Here is an 18374-nt window from a genome sequence, read left to right on the forward strand (position 1 = left end):
GAAATTAAAAAGAGACTGAATCATGTACCCTCTACCCTTCTGTAGCCTATAGTCAGTTTCCCAAAAGCAGTGGAAGTGGGGGGAGGGGTGTTGCATTTTCAAAAGTTTGTTTGGCCTAATAGTCAAATAAAAAGCTATTGTGTTCTAAATGAGAGCTGAAAACAGTTTGAATCAGAGTGATTATGATGAAGATGGAGAGAAGTGGGTGGATTCCAGAAATATTTAGGATGCAAAATTTGCAGGCTTTGGTGATGAACTGGATAGGGAGAGGGAGAAAGTAGGAGGCATCAGGGTGACTCCTAGGCTTCTGGTGTGCACACTGGGATAGTGATGCCATTCATTCAGGTAAAACTGGAATAAGATCAGATTTGAACTAGATCCCTAGTTCAATTCCAGACATTTGAGGTGCCTTTGAGATATCCAAGAGAAAATGCTCTCTAGGCCACTTCATATGTAAGTACAGTTAATACATTTGGGAGTCATTTGGTAGCTATTGGGCGTGAATGGCAGTTTCCAGTGAGGGGAGACATCAGGAGTAGCAATGCTGCTGGGAGGTCAAGTAAGATGGAGACTGAAAAATCTGTTTGATTTAGCAACAAATATAAGGCACTGGTGACTTGAGCCAGTGCTGTTTTGGAGGAATGATGCGCCTGGATGCCAGACTGGAGTGGATTAGGGAGCCAGAAGGCTGAAAGGAGATTGTTAGCATAGGTCTGCCTCAGAGAAGTTTAAGAAGAGGTAAAGAAGGTGGGAGTGAGAAGAAACTTACTGAGTGAAGGTTTCATTTCGTTTTTCATACGAGAGATTTGAGCATTTTAAAAAGCTACGTAGGGGGGCGCCTGGGTGGCTCAGTGGGTTAAGCCGCTGCCTTCGGCTCAGGTCATGATCTCAGGATCCTGGGATCGAGTCCCACATCGGGCTCTCTGCTCAGCAGGGGGCCTGCTTCCCTTCCTCTCTCTCTGCCTGCCTCTCTGCCTACTTGTGATCTCTGTCTGTCAAATAAATAAATAAAATCTTTGAAAAAATAAATAAATAAATAAATAAATAAAAAGCTAAGTAGGAAGGATTCAATTGAAGGAAAGAATATATAGGAGAAAAGCATATAATTAAGAATGTAAAGTTTCTGAAGGTTAGCACGGATGGAATCCAACACAGCATTTGGGATAGTAAGCATTCACATTTCCTTTCTAAAAAAAAAGTCACAAATTACAACAACTGCTTAAAATAGTGTGTATTGTCTATAAATGTTTGAGTATTCTGGGAATTTATAGTTAAAAGCAAATGCTGAAATTAGGAGACCTACCAAATTCTGTTCACCATTATGCTTTGTCTTCTGTAACATTCTAGACTCCTACATTCAAACACCTATCTGACAAGTCCATTTAAATGTCTAATGACTATCTCAAAGCTATTAACTCAACATTCCTTCCACTACCTATTTACCCCAGTCTTTCCTGTTTCATTAAATGGTACTACCAGTTGCTGAAGACAAAAACCTGACTTATCCTTGATTCTTCTCTTTCCTTCACTTTCTACAAACACAATAGCCTTCTGGAACTATCAAGTAAAAGATAAATATTTGAAAGTCACCAGCTTAAATATGAGAAAACAGAGAGTACATGAACTCTAAATGAGAGTGTATAGAGCTCTGAGGATTATTCATAATTAACAGGTAGAACTGGGGTACCTGGATGGCTCAGCTCTTGATTTTGGCTCAGGTCATTCATGATCTCAGGATTGTGAAATCAAGCCCCTGGGCCGGCTTCTCATTCAGCAGGGAGTCAGCTTGAGATTCTTTCCCTCTGCCCTCCCCCCACTCCTGGCTCACTTTCTCTAAAATAAATAGATAAATCTTAAAACAAAACAAAACAAAACAGATAGGAGGAAGGCATAGCATTGGAAAACACCCATCTTTCCTTTTTTTTTTTTTTTTTAAAGATTTTATTTATTTATTTGACAGAGAGAAATCACAAGTAGGCAGAGAGGCAGGCAGAGAGAGAGAGAGGAGGAAGCAGGCTCCCTGCTGAGCAGAGAGCCCGATGCGGGACTCGATCCCAGGACCCTGAGATCATGACCTGAGCCGAAGGCAGCGGCTTAACCACTGAGCCACTCGGGCGCCCAACACCCATCTTTCCAATGATAGTTTTGAAAACTAAAATTTAATATGAAATAAGACCTCACTTATTAAATACTAATTTGATAATTTTATTGATGCCGAATTTAAAGGCATATTATTTTAAGTAATTATAAAACAGACTTTGTATAGTGCTAATTTTTAAACTTGCTAGATGCCTACAATTATGGTAATTCTTCATGCTTATAACTTTTATGATGTATGCATCCTAAAATATAATCTTGTCTTGGAAATGTGCTTTTGAGGACCCTCAGTCTTTTCTTATAATTTTAAGCTATTTTAAAAATTACTCACATTTTCAAATATAAATCATAAAAGGCAAATGACTTTGTTAACTTACTAATAACTTTTCAAAGTTAGGTTGACATATTGTATAATGTTTCTGTATATACATTTCAAAATTATTAATAATTAGCCATAATGATCTAGTCTTTTGGTTATTTCATGCCTGGTTGAGGCTAGCATCATCAAGCATGTAGATACCTGATTAAGTTTTGGAGAAATTTCTAGGAATCTGGAAAGAGCTTTTTTTTTTTAAATGATAGCCACTCTTCAGAGTGTCATAGGCTATTTAAGTTGTTTGTATTGACTTTGGATGAAGAGTGCCTTATACATAATCTCAGGTTCTCTGGTTAGAAGTACCTATGCCTGCCACATAAATTGGACTACTATTCTGGATATATAGAGAAAAGCAGGAAAGAAGTTTTGAATGGCTGTTATAAATTTTACCTATAAGCGTGAATATTGTATCCCAGATTTAATAGCCTAGAGTAGATACACTCCAATGATGAAGGAATGAGATTTAAACCTATGTTTTAATAGGTAAAACAAAAAAATTGTATTTGTCATTACTTTCTGGTCAAGTCTTACCTGACTTTCTCTTTTTCTTAACTCTCTTACGTAGAGTAATTATTTGGTGTTCATGGCCGAGCTCTTCTGGTGGTTCGAAGTTGTGAAGCCCTCGTTTGTGCAGCCTCGTGTCGTTCGTCCACAAGGAGGTAGTAGGTGTTCCTGGAAACAAAGAAAATGGAGAGTTTACCTAATCTCCCCTGGTTATTCTGTTTGAGGGAATCTTATTATTGTTATAAAACAGCTGTTAGCCTTATAAATTCTGAGTATTTTAATATTTAAAGCTACTAAGTTGTCTGTGAGACAGATGATATAGGAGAGAACAGCTTTGAAGCTTTATGTTGTGGAATTTTTAGCTTCAACTCCTTGCCTGCTTTCTTCTTTTTGCCTCTCTTACCCCCATCTCTAGCTTTTATTCCCTGTTAGATGCTGTGTTTTTAATATTGTTACCCAGATTCCATTTAAATGATGGCATGGCTTTAGTCTACAATTTGAATTTACCTTTAAACCATAAAAAGGTTTATATACATATTTTTAAGCCTGGTATGTTTTATGATCATTACATAGCATGATTTATTGATTGCACATAATAAGAAAACTAAATTACAAAACGAAGGGGTTACCGTAAAGATCCCTAGAAATAAAGAACAAAAAATCTTCCTGTTTTTTCTCTAAAACAAATTTTCCTTTGGCTTCCATCATGAAATGAGAGGTTTATTTCTATTGGGGGAAAAGGATTATAAATACAAGTTTAGCTCCACTAAAGAACTTTTCTTCCAGCATAACTACAGGACCCCTCCTTCTGCTGCCAATGGCTGTCCTGTGAAACAAAAACACAGTTATCGTGCATCCCAGCCACTTAGCTGCTCTCCTTGGCTCCAGATTTTTGTATTGTTCCTCACCGTTACCCTTATTTCTCTTCTGTCTCCTCGCCCTCACAAAACAAAGCAAAACAAAAAATTAAAGAAAAAGATCAGGAAGGGGGGAAAAATATATAGTCAAGGGAAAGGCATGTCACTGTAGTGAGTAGAATGAGCTTGCTTCCAGTGTGCCCACTGTATCTCAGGCAAAATTCTGTGAACTATGTAATAAAGAGTATTTAATCTGTTCCATTTCTAAACTGCTTAGGGCAAATTCTGATTATTGAACCATTGTGTATCAAAGTATACCTTCAAAGAAGTTAAGATCCTTCCCTAAGGCCATGTAATAAAGTCAGGTGTCTTCAGTAATTATCACAAACCATATTTGTACAACTTTTTACAATTAATATAGAATTTTCACTTACATTGTGTTCTGTGATTTTTATCTGTGAAACCCACTATTCAAAATATTCAACAGCTATTACATTAGGTCTCAAAGGCAAAATGTAAATGGAGTCTTCCCCAGAGTTATTTACAAAAATAAGAACTCTACGGGGGGGTGGGGGGAGGTTAATTACTGACCAGTGAAATTCTTTCTTAATTGATTACCAAAATATCAATTATTTCATAAAGAAACAAAAATTACCATGTTACTGAAGTTCCGTGAAAGCTTTAGCAAAATCAGACATTCAGATTTATCTTTAAATATCTATGTTTATGTTAGGCTTCCCCCTTAACCTTCCCCCTAATTAGCCTTAATCAAGTGAATTTTTTCAACCAGAACTTCAAGAAGAATTTTAAATTTTCCCTTTGAAAATTTAAGAAGAAAATTTTGAATATGCTATAATAAAGGAAAAATGGAAATTCTTGAAATGGTGGAAACATGCTAAATACATCATTTTGAGGCTTGCATCTTCTATTGTAGCTGAACCTGTGAACGATATGCCTTCAATTCCAGTCTTGAATGCGGCCAAAACAAACATCTTGGATAGTTCGTGTAGTTCTGACTTCACTTCAAGGTAGAGTCCAGAATGACTTCATTTTCACTGTTTCCATCCCATTTGTTAATAAAATCAAAATAAAATGTCACTAGTTTTTAACTAGCTTACAGTATTACAGCTTGTTTTAACATAACTGTAATTGAATTTACACAGAAACAATGTTTCATACATAGGCTTTTATGAATCATACTCAAAAGTGGGAGAATATGTTCTGAGGTTCAGATAATCAGCTTAAAATCAAACTTTTGCTGTAGAACTTGTTTGTCATTGAGAATTGCTTAAATGATAGGATGGGGGGAATTTTACATTTCTATCTGGGTTTTTAATTTTTTTTAATTTTTTTAATCTTTGAGGTAAACCTCAAAGTTTGAGGGGAACCTGCTATTTTATTTGCTGGTTACTGTAGCTAACCAAAGATCACAACAGAATGTTTATTGTAATACTGAATCTTTATATGTGATGCTTTAGTTCTTAATATCAGGAACTGAACTGAAAATAAAAATTTAGTATCAGGTTAATCCTGACTTCTGACCCAAACATATGATAGACCCATTAGTTTGTTTAAAAATGTTTTTCAGCAGATCCTGTAAGTAGCATTTTAGGTATATTTATTAGAACCTAAAATTTATATTGACTTTGGACTCCCTAATTTATCTGGTTTTTTTTTTCTTTGGTTTAAAATTGTTGTATTTTGTGGCGTTTTAGAAATCCAAGCAGATCCATTAAAAATACATTTTTAAATTGTTGAACAGGCAACTAACTCAAAGTACTTACTTTATGAATTCTTGGCTTAACATAAAAATAGGAACTTGTTCTGAGCTGTCACCCACCTCACACATTGAAGAATTTTCTCTCTCAAGTGGGTGCTAATGGGTGTGAAACTGGAACACTGACAGAACCCTTACGGTACTCTCACTGCCTTTGTAGGGCTTCTCACCTCTGGACTGGCTGATGTCTGTAAAGTACTTCCTACTGATTGCCCTCTGATTTATTACTGTGGCTTTTCTTACTACTTCCATTAACTTTTCTATTCTGTATCTATGCCTCAGATTTTACAAAAAGAGATTAAGTTGGGATATTGCTGATCTAGGAGCTTCTCAGTATTTTTTCCCATGGGAAACTTCTTTCTATATTAATTTTGGTGTTTTCCTGGGTTGATTACATATTGACATTTCCTTCCTTGAAAATTTAGAAAACATTCAGTAGTCTAGGTTATGACTACTGTACTAGTAAATCTTTAAAACCTCTGAAACTTTTTGTTTCAAGGCTAGATCATCCCACAGTTATTGTTTCTAGGAACCTTAGTTGGACACTCTTCACACTTCTGACACTGGAAAATGTCTTCAGGCCCTCTGGAAGCCTCCTCTCTTTTCTGTTTCTCAGATATTTCAGTGGCTGCTCTTACTCATTTTTCCTAGCAGATGGATGTCTAAATTCTTTTCCTTGAAGAGACACTGTGTAGCTGTCATTCTAGGATCCTACTAATCCTCCCATTTCTGTAAGTCTCCATGTGGTCCACTGGAGTTCTCTCACTGTAGAACTTTCCAGGAAGGAGTCAAAAGCTTCCACTCTTACTGAGAAAACTGCAGTCACATGTACAAATGTGAGTGTCCCTAACTAATGAAGTTATGAGGGGAAAACAAGTGAAGAAGACAGGCAAAGCAAGAAACATTTGTAGCAGCTAATCCACATACTTGACTACTAACCTACTCAGCAGTTACACCAGATCAAAATTTTCTATGCAAATGTAAAAGTGTGGCAATTAATAGGACTTTAAAACACTTTAGCCATTATCTGGAGAAAAGTGAATATATCTTTATTATTAACTTGTGATTCAGGATTAGCCTCCTCTCCGAGCTATAATGGGAGAGTAGAACAGAGGCAGTGATTTTAGAGGGAGGGTTAACATAAACAGACATGATGGGGGCAGGTGATTACTCCCTGACAGTCTTCTGAAAATATGAGCAGTTTAGGGGGGAAAGGCACATGGAAGCAGATAAGCATTTGCTTTGGAGACAACAAGGTTATGCAAGTTCTTCAGGTATTGTTGCCTTTAGAAAAGCTCACTGGTTAAGCTTTTATTAAATAGTAAAAACAGAAGATTATTGTTTCATTTGAATCTTTTGGTTGACTTGTTCATGTTCTCAGTTTACAGTAGCCAAAAGATAATGTGATCTGTAGGGGGACTACAGAAGTCACTACATACTCCTGTTCCCCAGTTTATGCTCAACTGATTGGGGGTGGGGATGTGTAACTTCTGCCCTTGACTGTAAGTTAGGCTGCAACAGACTTGAAAGTTGGAGAAAAATTAAGTTCAGACCAAATGTCATGATAATTTGAGAAACAGACTACCCAATCCCTTGCATTAATTTGAATGGGGTGGAATTAAGAAATAGGAAAGCTTCACATCGTTATAGGCATTGAGGTCTTTAAGGTGCAGCTCAATATATTAACATTAACTTTGATGTAACTGTTAGAGATGTATAGACACAGGTCTGGGAGCAGGAAAGCTATCAGGATCTTTTACAAGGGTTTATTTTACCTGTAGTTTCTGGTGATTTAAGTATTTCCAGCTGATGACTTTCACTTAACTTAATCATTTCTCAATTTTTCTATTTGTAAAATGAAAATAATATGCCATATCTTATCTCACAAGGACGCTGAGATGTGTATGAAAATATTTCAGGCCTTTTGACTAAAAGACATAAAATACATAGTGATACATATACTCATAGAGTCAGAGGTGATAATGTTTCTAATTTCAGCCATTCTGTATAAAGTTTATATTAAAGAAAAACGTATTAAAATGTTTTTATTTTACCTTGCAGTGGGGAAGGAGCTGCCTTTATGCACTCTCATCATTTGCCTTCTAGGCATTCACGCCCCCAAGCTCATTCTTCAGCTTCAGGTAATATTTTTGAAAAAACCTAGGTTAACTGGGAAATGATTGAGAATAAATATAAATAAAAATATGCGGGTGTTTTTTTTTTTCTTTGAAAAGTGTTGTATAGACACTAAAAGGTTGATTGGTTTCTCTGTGCTTGTCTTTCTTAATAGAATTATCTCTGTTTCTCTATATATACCTTCTTTTTAATGCTCTTAATGACTCCTAAAATATTTGAAATCTGTTAAGCTCTAAGTTAAATTTTTTTATATACTTTCAATGACTGTTTCTTTTTCACATTTGAAGGAGGAATTAGGAGGTCTTCATCTATGTCCTATGTTGATGGTTTCATAGGGACATGGCCCAAAGAGAAAAGGTAAAGGGAATTATTTTTAGTATATTCACATTATCAATAAATGCTGTTTATTGAATCGCTGTATTGTACACCTTAACTAGTATAACATTGTCAACTATACTAAAGTAATTAAAAAAAGAGAAAGAAATGCTAATTCTATTTTGTTGATAGCCAAGTTGCAATTAGTACCTCACTTTGAAAAGGGCAATGTAGGCAGATGACTGAGCGTTCAAAGGGGCTAAATGTTAAAGGTAGCCCAGTAGCCCTGTGCGTACCTTGAGTACAACAGGATTATGCAAAATTGGAAAAGAAAGGAAATACAAATTTAAATAATTGTTAAAGGGTATCAAATCATTTCTTTTCTGGGCGTGTTTAAGGATTTTCTCTTCGAATGTTTTTTTAGATCATCGGTGCATGGAGTTTCATTTGATATTTCTTTTGATAAAGAACATACTGTACACAAATCCACTCCAAACCGAGGAATCACTCGCTCTATTAGTAATGAAGGACTTACATTGAACAATAATCGTGTATCTAAAAATATTAGGAAAAATTTGTCCTTTAAGCCAGTAAATGGAGAAGAGGAAGCAGAAAGCATTGAAGAAGAGCTTAATATAGACTCTCACAGTGGCCTCAAGTCGTACACACCCCTTAATACAAATGAACTGAATTCCAACGAGAATATTCATTATAAGCTTCCAAATGGAGCTTTACAAAATAGAGTACTTCTAGATGAGTTTGGCAATCAGATTGAGACACCAAGCATTGAAGAAGCATTACAAATAATTCATGATACTGAAAAATCTCCCCATACATCTCAGCCAGACCACATTGCTAATGGCTTCTTTCTTCATAACCAGGAAATGAGTATCCTAAATTCAAACATCAAGCTAAATCAGTCTAGTCCTGATAACATAACTGATACAAAAGGTGCCTTGAGTCCCATAACTGACAATACTGAAGTAGACACTGGAATTCATGTTCCTTCAGAAGACATCCCCGAAACTATGGATGAAGATTCTTCTTTGAGAGATTATACTGTAAGCTTAGACTCTGACATGGATGATGCTTCCAAATTTCTTCAGGATTATGATATTCGAACCAGCAACCCCAGAGACGCTTTGAGTCCTTGTCCAAGTACTGTAAGTACCAAGTCCCAGCCAGGTAGCAGTGCTTCTTCTAGTTCCGGAGTTAAAATGACCAGCTTTGCCGAACAGAAATTCAGGAAACTGAATCATACTGATGGGAAGAGTAGTGGGAGCAGTTCTCAGAAAACTACACCAGAAGGTTCTGAACTTAATATTCCACACGTGGTTGCTTGGGGACAAATTCCAGAAGAAGCAGGCCTTCCACAAGGCCGGGACACCACCCAGCTATTGGCCTCTGAAATGGTGCATTTAAGGATGAAATTGGAAGAAAAGAGGCGTGCGATAGAAGCCCAGAAGAAGAAGATGGAGGCGGCTTTCACTAAGCAGAGGCAGAAGATGGGAAGGACAGCATTTCTTACGGTGGTGAAAAAGAGAGGGGACGGCATTTCCCCTCTTCGGGAGGAAGCAGCCGGGGCAGAAGATGAGAAAGTGTACACCGATCGAGCCAAAGAAAAGGATTCCCAGAAGGCGAACGGACAGAGGAGTAAGTCTCTGGCAGATCTGAAGGAAAGCCTGGAGAACCCTCAGGCCAAATGGCTGAAGTCTCCAACCACACCCGTTGACCCAGAGAAGCAGTGGAACCTGGCAAGCCCCTCGGAGGACACTTTAAACGAGGGAGAGATCTTAGAATATACCAAGTCCATTGAGAAGTTAAATTCATCTCTCCATTTTCTACAACAAGAAATGCAGCGCTTGTCACTTCAGCAGGAGATGTTGATGCAGATGAGGGAGCAGCAGTCCTGGGTGATTTCACCTCCTCAGCCCTCTCCACAAAAACAGATCCGAGACTTTAAACCTTCCCGGCAGGCAGGCCTGTCCTCAGCCATTGCGCCCTTCTCGTCAGACAGCCCCCGCCCTACCCATCCGTCCCCACAGTCTTCCAACAGGAAGAGCACATCTTTTTCTGTTAAAAATCAGAGGACTCCTAGGCCAAATGAATTAAAAATAACGCCTTTGAATCGAACCCTGACTCCCCCTCGGTCTGTGGATAGTCTTCCTCGGTTACGGAGGTTTTCACCAAGTCAAGTTCCTATTCAGACTCGGTCATTTGTATGTTTTGGGGATGACGGAGAGCCTCAGTTAAAGGAATCCAAACCTAAGGAAGAAATTAAAAAGGAGGAACTGGAATCCAAAGGGCCCGCAGGGCAGCATGTGCATAACCTGGAAGAAAAGGAGCTTAAGCCTCTTGAGTCAACGGTTTCTGAAGTCCTGTCCCAGCCCATCACGGAGACCGTCCGACTGACGCCAAATGAGGACCAGCTGAACCAGCCTGCAGAGCCTCCTCCTAAAACTGTCTTCCCTCCGGCTGCTCCTAAAAATGTTAATCTGATTGAAGTTTCCCTCTCAGATTTGAAACCTCCTGAAAAGGCTGATGTAGCTGTTGAAAAATACGATGGAGAAAGTGATAAAGAACAGTTTGATGATGACCAGAAAGTATGCTGTGGATTCTTCTTTAAGGTAATACTAATAATCTTCATTGTTTGGGGGCATCATCATTCAATGGGTTTGGTTTTAGAAAATGTGCTTGCCTCTTTTAGTAGTAGTCCCTTTTGTTACAAGCCTGCCACTAACCCTGAAGTACATTAGGGGCTCCCCTTGATGGACTGTACTAACATCCAAGCACACTGAACAGTCTTCCCTTCACCAAGGTCGTGGTACATGTTTAGATATGCTGTTCTTACTCCTTTGCCTCTCTTCCTTGCTTTTATAAAAGCCTTTTAAAAAATGTGAAGCTATTTGGATCTCTTCAAAGAGCTGTCAGTTTGTAAAAAGCACATAATTTGGCATTGTAAGTATATTTTAGGTTTTTTAAAATTTTCTCTCCTTGTATGTTTTGTTTCTTAAAAAAAGTTTTAAGGGATGCCTGGGTAGCTCAGTTGGTTAAGCTTCTGCCTTCGGCTTGGGCCATGATTCCTGGGTCCTGGAATCGAGTCCTGCATCTGGCTCACTGCTTAGTGGGGAGCCGCCTTCTCCCTCTGCCTGCTGCTCCCCCTGCTTGTTCTGACAGATAAATAAAAATAAAAATCTTTTAAAAAAATCTTTTAAAAAAATTGACCAGATAATCTGGTAAGGTGAAACATTTAAAAATAACATATGTAGTTTGAACAGAAATAGCTCCTTTGAAAGCACTGGGTAAAGGTCTAGCATAGGACTCCTAATCTCAATATTGATATTGGATACTGTAGCCAGCCAACACAAATACTGAACAATATCACCTTTTGGTGGTCAAGCTCTTAAAATTTATCATAGGTACTAGAAAAAGACAAAAAGCTTAATATTTTTAAATTTTTCTAAATATCCATTTTCTTCATCTTTATGTTTTCCTGTATTTTCCAGATTACCTATAGGAAAGAATTTTTTTTAATAATCAGAAACATGTGTATCTATTACTCATGTTTCTTTTTTAATTAAGGAACTAAAGTAAGATCATCTCTGATCCTGTCTAGCTCCACAATTTTGAATACAGAGGAAAAAAGGCAGTACTCAATAGCCTTTATCACTTATAATTTAATTTATAATTTATAATTTATTTGTAATTTATAAATATAATTTATAAGATTTTATGTTTATAATTTAAGATTTTAAATTGAAACAACAGTCTTACAGGAATAAGAACCCAAGAACATTGACGTGATTACAATCACTAGTTTTACTTTTGGTCATTTAATGTTGGAAATTTGTAAATTAAAGTTGATCTGAGGGTGATTGCCTGTTAGTCCCTTTTAGAGTTGAGAAATTTGAATGTAAGTCATATTTTGTTTCTTAACCATGTAAACTGACTAATTTTTAATAGAATACTACTGTAAACAAGAATAAATACAGTTTACTAATTTTAGTGACCCCAGGTACCCCTGTTCCTTGTAGAGAAGGGCAAACGGAAGGGAGAGAATCCTCAGGGTGAAGGGCACACATCTGTACCTTGGTGTCCGTTCTGTCACATGGCAGTGGTTTATGTGCTATTTAACCATAGAGCTAATTTCTGGATACCTTCACTTGAATTTCCCTTATTGAGCATGTATATTAAATACAATTTTAATGCAATTTTTTTTTTAAGATTTTATTTATTTATTTGTGAGAGAGAGAGAGTGAGAGCAAGCACAGGCAGACAGAGTGGAAGGCAGAGTCAGAGGGAGAAGCAGGCTCCCTGCAGAGCAAGGAGCCCGATGTGGGACTCGATCCCAGGACGCTGGGATCATGACCTGAGCCGAAGGCAGCTGCTTAACCAACTGAGCCACCCAGGCGTCCCTTAATGCAATTTTTAAAAAGATTTTATTTTTAAGTAATCTCCACACCCAACGTGGGGTTCAAATTCACAACGCTAAGACAAGAGTTGCCTGCTTTTCTGGCAGAGCCAGCTCAGTGCCCTAGTTTGAATGCAGTTTTTTTTTTTTTTTTAAAGATTTTTATTTATTTATTTGACAGACATATCACAAGTAGGCAGAGAGGCAGTCAGAGAGAGAGAGGAGGAAGCAGGCTCCCCACTGAGCAGAGAGCCCGATGCGGGGCTCGATCCCAGGACCCTGGGATCATAACCTGAGCCGAAGGCAGAGGCTTTAACCCACTGAGCCACCCAGGCACCCCATTGAACGCAATTTTTAAAACTAAGAGAAAACTCCCTACCTTTTTTTTTTTAAGATTTTATTTATATATTTGACAAAGAGAGGGAGATCACAAGTAGGCAGAGAGAAAGGGGGAAGCAGGCTCCCCGCCAAGCAGAGAGCCCGATGTGGGGCTCGATCCCAGGACCCTGAGATCATGACCTGAGCTGAAAGCAGAGGCTTAACCCACTGAGCCACCCAGGCGCCCAAAACTCCCGACTTTTGAGTTATTTACTAGGGTCCAGAAAAACCGCTGCTTTTTTAAAAAATTTTCTTTTTATGGTTGTTCTTTGCAAACTTCCTAGGTTTTGAAACATGTAATTAAGTAAGTTTAAGTGTCATTTGGTAGTTGATAGAACTGTTACCGCTTTATGAGGGCGAGCGAGCATGAGAGGGGGGTGGGTCAGAAGGACAGGCAGACTCCCCGCTTAGTGACCTGATCCCAAGGCAGCTGCTTAACCAACTGACCCACCGAGGCGCCCCTGATTCACTTCTTCCTTCTTCATTTCTGGAACATGTCTGCATAGGGTGGGGTTGGAATAAGAATGACTAGACAATGTGACCACAACTGAAAATGAGAGTACTGGTGAGCACAACATTTCACGTTTTTCCATGAAATCCATGCTTAGGATGATCAAAAAGCAGAGAATGATATGGCAATGAAACGAGCAGCTTTGCTGGAGAAACGACTGCGGAGGGAGAAGGAGACTCAGCTTCGGAAACAGCAGCTGGAAGCAGAGATGGAACATAAGAAAGAGGAAACGAGGTAAAGACTCTGGCCATGCGGGCCCTGGATCCGGGAGCTGCCGGGCGGCAGTGCCGGAGGCTCTGCTTCCTCAGGGCCCCACCAGCTTGTCAGATGTTTGCAGCGTCTGGAGACACTGACATAATGCTGATTTCTGGTGCTTGTACGAGTTGCTTTATTTTCCCAAATTATTGATTGCTTATACATTTTTATCCTGAGTTTGAGGCATTTCAAAGTAATGTTCTCCAGAAACATTAATTTAAGATAACTTCACGGGTTTTTACACATAAACATATTTTTAAAAAGCAATCATTTACTAACGGTATGTTTATGTATATTTTAATGATCTAAATTATCTCAAGCGAATTTTAAACCATTTTTTCCCAAGGTGCTGAAACGTAATAATTTTCCCTTCTCTCATCAAAGCCATACTCCCAGTATCTGGTTTCTTTAGTGTGCAGAGTAAGAAATTCAACCATTTGGTTTCCCAGGCGTAAAACTGAGGAAGAGCGTCAGAAGAAGGAAGATGAGAGAGCGCGCAGAGAATTTATCAGACAGGAGTATATGAGGCGAAAACAGCTGAAACTAATGGAAGACATGGATACAGTAATTAAACCCCGTCCTCAAATAGCAAAACAAAAAAAACAGCGCCCAAAATCTATTCACAGAGATCATATCGAGTCTCCCAAAACACCAATAAAAGGTCCTCCAGGTAACACAGCTTATTTTGAAGAGTCTGTTCATAAAAAAACACCAGCCTGGTTTGTCATACTAACTCGACTGTGCTTTGGTATGCTAAATTGGATCCACAATTTGAGATGGTGCATGCTCCTAATTTGGAAAACCAAAATAAGCAAATGTAGGGTTGTTTATGACTTCTGTGTTATGTGTGCATGCATATATTCACTAGAGCCAGTGTGAGTGCTGAAGCATCCAGAATGCATCCTAACCTGTCAGGGACTCTGCCCTCGGGTATAATCTCTCAGAATTGCTAGTACCCTTTCCATACTTCCATTTAAGGATAAACACTGTGTGTACAGAAATACATAAGAAACACATTGGTATAATAAGGAATATAGAAGCAAGAGTTCATGAATCCCCCCCACTTTTTTTTTTTTTTAAGATTATATATTTATTTATTTAACAGACAGAGGCCACAAGTAGACAGAGAGGCAGACAGAGACAGAGAGAGGGGGAAGCAGGCTCCCTGCTGAGCGGAGAGCCCGACCCAGGGCTCCATCCCAGGACCCTGGGATCATGACCTGAGCCAAAGTCAGAGGCTTTAACCCACTGAGCCACCCAGGTACCCCCATGAATCCCTTCTTTAAGACAGAAATGGTCAAACATCCAAAATCTATAATTTTTGGAGTTGAGAGAATATATTCTAAAATTTAGCACACATATTCACTTTTAAAAATATATATATTTTATTAAAACTAAACCCTGTGGGAAGTTTTAGAGAATTCCCATAGTTAACTCTAAAACTGAGAAAAAAATAATATAACATTGACCGTTTAAAGAGAACTCTGCCTTTTCTAGCCAACAAAATTTTTTGATACCCAGTACTGGCTAAAATTAGTAAATTAATTTCCCACATAGGAACTGGATATCCCTAACTATATTTTATTCTTAACTTCTTTTGTTAACTTTTTTCTTACATTTATAATATCAGTGTCTCATATTACCACTTTCCTTTTGGAATAAATCCTAACAGCAATTATCATTTTTATCATTATTTCTTAAAAGTAGGTACCACTGCTAATTTTAGATAAATTGTGCATATATGCATGCAAGCATATTGTTTAGATTAAAAGTAAGAAAAAACTACAGAAGCTCAGTTTTCATATGCTGGTGTTATCTAATGAACAGACTCTTTTCTAGTTGCTCCTTTTAAATTTCTAATTTTGTTTTCATTCAGGATCACGAATTTATCGTGTTTTTTCAGTCTCTAGCCTTTCTTTGGCATCACTGAACACAGGTGATAACGAGAGTGTGCATTCAGGCAAGAGGACACCAAGGTAAATCCATAACGTGAATATTTTTCACAGAAAATAATGTTTCCAACAATTATCTTGTATTTTATAATGAGTGAATCATAACACAAATTTTTATAGTTTTGCTGACCGAAACTGTGTTTCTGTTTAAATAAATTTAAATATAAAGAGGATATTCATATTTGACTTTTTATCTTTTAGGGTTTTAGGGTTACTGACATTGATAAGGTACTTTTTATAAAATATGAAACATTAACAGTAATTGCTGATACAGTTTTGGTAAAATCATAGTGTGCAGATATAGCACGTCATCTATATAAGTGCCAGCCTCTCTACTTTTTTCTCCTAGAATAATTCCCAAGTAGGCTGCCTAACTTGGGAAAGATCCCTTCTGTACTGTCTCTCTCAGATGTAGATTAGAAACTGAAAGCCCTATTTCCTTACATCACGCTGTAATACCCATGTGGAAAGAGAATGTATGTAGTGACAGTCATGAGTTTTGAGTTCTGATTTTTGCATCAACATCCTGTTGCAGTAATGGCCAGTTTTCATATAGAAAAACATTCATCCTTTCAGTGAGCAAGTAGGTAAGGAGTGCCCGTGGTGTCCAGGCATGTGGTTGTACAGCTTGAATAAGGCAGTTAAACCGTCTTTTGATTTTTTAAGCTTCTAGGTTGATTTTGGTTGGTACTTTAACAAATATCCCTTCTGACCCCCAAGTATTCTTCTGTTTGAAACTTAAAAAATACTTTATTTACCATTTAGATCCGAGTCTGTAGAAGGCTTCTTGTCTCCAAGTCGTTGCGGCAGTCGAAATGGGGAGAAGGACTGGGAAAATGCATCAACAACTTCTTCAGTGGCTTCTGGAACAGAATACACAGGTCAGGGTCCGTATTTTTAGGGAGATGTTTTAATTTAACACAGTCATGAGAACAAATACAGGCTAATCTAATGAAAGTGTCATGGGCTCTTCTCTGGTCTAGACACCGGGGAGTCTGTACAGGAACACTGAGTACAGATGGTCCCTTACAGGGAGGTCAGTTTCGGTGAAACGGTTGCACTTAGGGAGGTAGTTACTTGTCCCAGGTGAACTGAGATCAGTTTCTAAAGAAAATTAGCAGTATCACTTATACCACATCCATCTACTTGAAGATGCTGACCATGTCTGTGCTGTGGTTTGAATCTGAAAAAGTTTTAGAGAGGTTCTGTCAGCTATCCACGGGTCCTGAGTACTGAGAAAAGGCTAGAATCCACAGAGACCTCTCTAACATTGGGATTTCAGGTATCTAGAGTTGCGCATCTTTAAAACACATTAATGTGAGTGGTGGGGGGCACCTGGCAGGCTCCATCAGTGGATCAAGTAACTCTTGGTCTAGGGGCTATGGTTTGAGCCCCATGTATAGCCTACTAAACAACAACAACAAAGTATGAAGGGACTCTAAAAGCTGAGGGGAATGCATTGGCTGCAGGAAGGTACCAGCCCCACATCAGATCCTTTTCCAGCCTTTGTTTGGGTAGGCATTACTGAAACAAAAGCAAATTTAAGAACAGAATGTAAGATGCTTGTAAAGAAATGAGGCTGGAGAGAAAATGTGAGCAGCCATTGGGATCTAAATTGGAAAGGCACAGGAGAACGTGCAGGGCAGTGGAGACTGCCTCCGTCCGCAGGTGACCCACTGGAAATGGGAGCCGCATGAAGGCGTAAGGAGGTTAGAACTTGCTGACTTCGCCCGTGTACTTCACTCCTCCTTTAGCCAGTTGGACAGCCTTTAATGCCAGGGATTAGATGGTGATTCCTTGTTTTTCCCTCTGCTTCTCTATGTAAACTCCCTTAACAAGCATATTTGCCACACACAGTTTCAAACCTAGAGCTACACAGTTGTGGTGTGCTGTGCTAGCTCATACCATAGGGCTCTTGGAATTTGTAAATTTTCAGGAATTATGCAAACTGTAGAATTATTGGTAGTTTGATATTAGCCAGAGTAGGAGTGATTGGTATCACAGAAAGAGGTAAATGCTGCCCATCAGGGCTAATTTCCACTCCCACTTCCCCACCCCCGCCCAGAAAACTGGTTTCTTGGCTCGCTATGGAGGATAAGGACAATCCTTGTCTTCCAGGATGGAGTTTAGTTAGTATGAAGTAGGGAGGTTTTACTGTACTTCCTATTAGGAATGTTCCAGGAATATGGCACAAAGTGCTTCTGTTGCTTGGCATACCAAGGAGTAGAATTGGTTTAAAGAAAAATGCTTTGGAACTAGAGGATATCATGCTTAGCAAAATAAGTCAATCAGAGAAAGACAACTATCATATGATCTCACTGATATGAGGAAGTGGAGATGCAACATGGGGGGTTAAGGGGATAGGAGAAGAATGAATGAAACAAGATGGGATTGGGAGGGAGACAAACCATAAGTGACTCTTAATCTCACAAAACAGGGAGAGGGGGGATGGGGGGGTGGGGTTATGGACATTGGGGAGGGTATGTGCTATGGTGAGTTCTGTGAAATGTGTAAACCTGGCGAGTCACAGACCTGTACCCCTGGGGATAAAAATATATGTTTATAAAAAATTTAAAAAATAAAATGCTTAAAAATCTCAGATATGTGAATGAAGAAAAAGATGAAGACTTTTCCGGTCATTTTAAAAGCTGTAATTCCTCATCGATCCATTCTGCTTTAAGTTCACCAGTAACCTTAGCAGACTTGAGAAAGAGGGTGAAGCAGACAGTCTGGCAATTACAGCCCCATCTGATTTCCAGCACTACTGTCTCAGAGCTGTCTTGGCAACATCCTTAACATGTCTCC

General features: G+C 38.6%; 1 protein-coding gene and 1 long non-coding RNA gene across 6 annotated transcripts in view; one reads left to right on the forward strand and one right to left on the reverse strand.

Moving 5' to 3' along the window:
- The window catches only part of CAMSAP2 (calmodulin regulated spectrin associated protein family member 2), a gene marked incomplete at its 5' end in the record, with an annotated part of 119505 nt that overhangs the window by 97151 nt on the left and 3980 nt on the right, over positions 1 to 18374 (forward strand). For 2 of the 4 annotated variants that reach the window (XM_082701955.1, XM_082701957.1), the window contains 9 exons: positions 3039 to 3132; positions 4769 to 4862; positions 7673 to 7752; positions 8035 to 8104; positions 8487 to 10689; positions 13460 to 13596; positions 14067 to 14287; positions 15494 to 15593; positions 16335 to 16450. In XM_082701955.1, the coding sequence (XP_082558081.1) occupies positions 3039 to 3132; positions 4769 to 4862; positions 7673 to 7752; positions 8035 to 8104; positions 8487 to 10689; positions 13460 to 13596; positions 14067 to 14287; positions 15494 to 15593; positions 16335 to 16450 (3115 nt within the window). The remainder of the gene's footprint in view (positions 1 to 3038; positions 3133 to 4768; positions 4863 to 7672; positions 7753 to 8034; positions 8105 to 8486; positions 10690 to 13459; positions 13597 to 14066; positions 14288 to 15493; positions 15594 to 16334; positions 16451 to 18374) is intronic. The other 2 variants (XM_082701956.1, XM_082701958.1) reach the window with 1 other exon arrangement.
- Positions 1 to 18374, reverse strand: part of LOC309849423 — a 57532-nt gene that overhangs the window by 5332 nt on the left and 33826 nt on the right. The window contains exons 2-6 of one of the 2 annotated variants that reach the window (XR_014303695.1): positions 16328 to 16432; positions 7666 to 7780; positions 7387 to 7539; positions 4738 to 4889; positions 3005 to 3145 (exon numbers count right to left, since the gene is read on the reverse strand). This is a non-coding gene — a long non-coding RNA (uncharacterized lncRNA). The remainder of the gene's footprint in view (positions 1 to 3004; positions 3146 to 4737; positions 4890 to 7386; positions 7540 to 7665; positions 7781 to 16327; positions 16433 to 18374) is intronic. The other variant, XR_014303694.1, reaches the window with a different exon arrangement.

The sequence above is a fragment of the Mustela nivalis genome (genome assembly GCF_964662115.1).
Source record: "Mustela nivalis genome assembly, chromosome: 16".
NCBI classification, from domain to species: Eukaryota; Metazoa; Chordata; class Mammalia; order Carnivora; family Mustelidae; genus Mustela; species Mustela nivalis.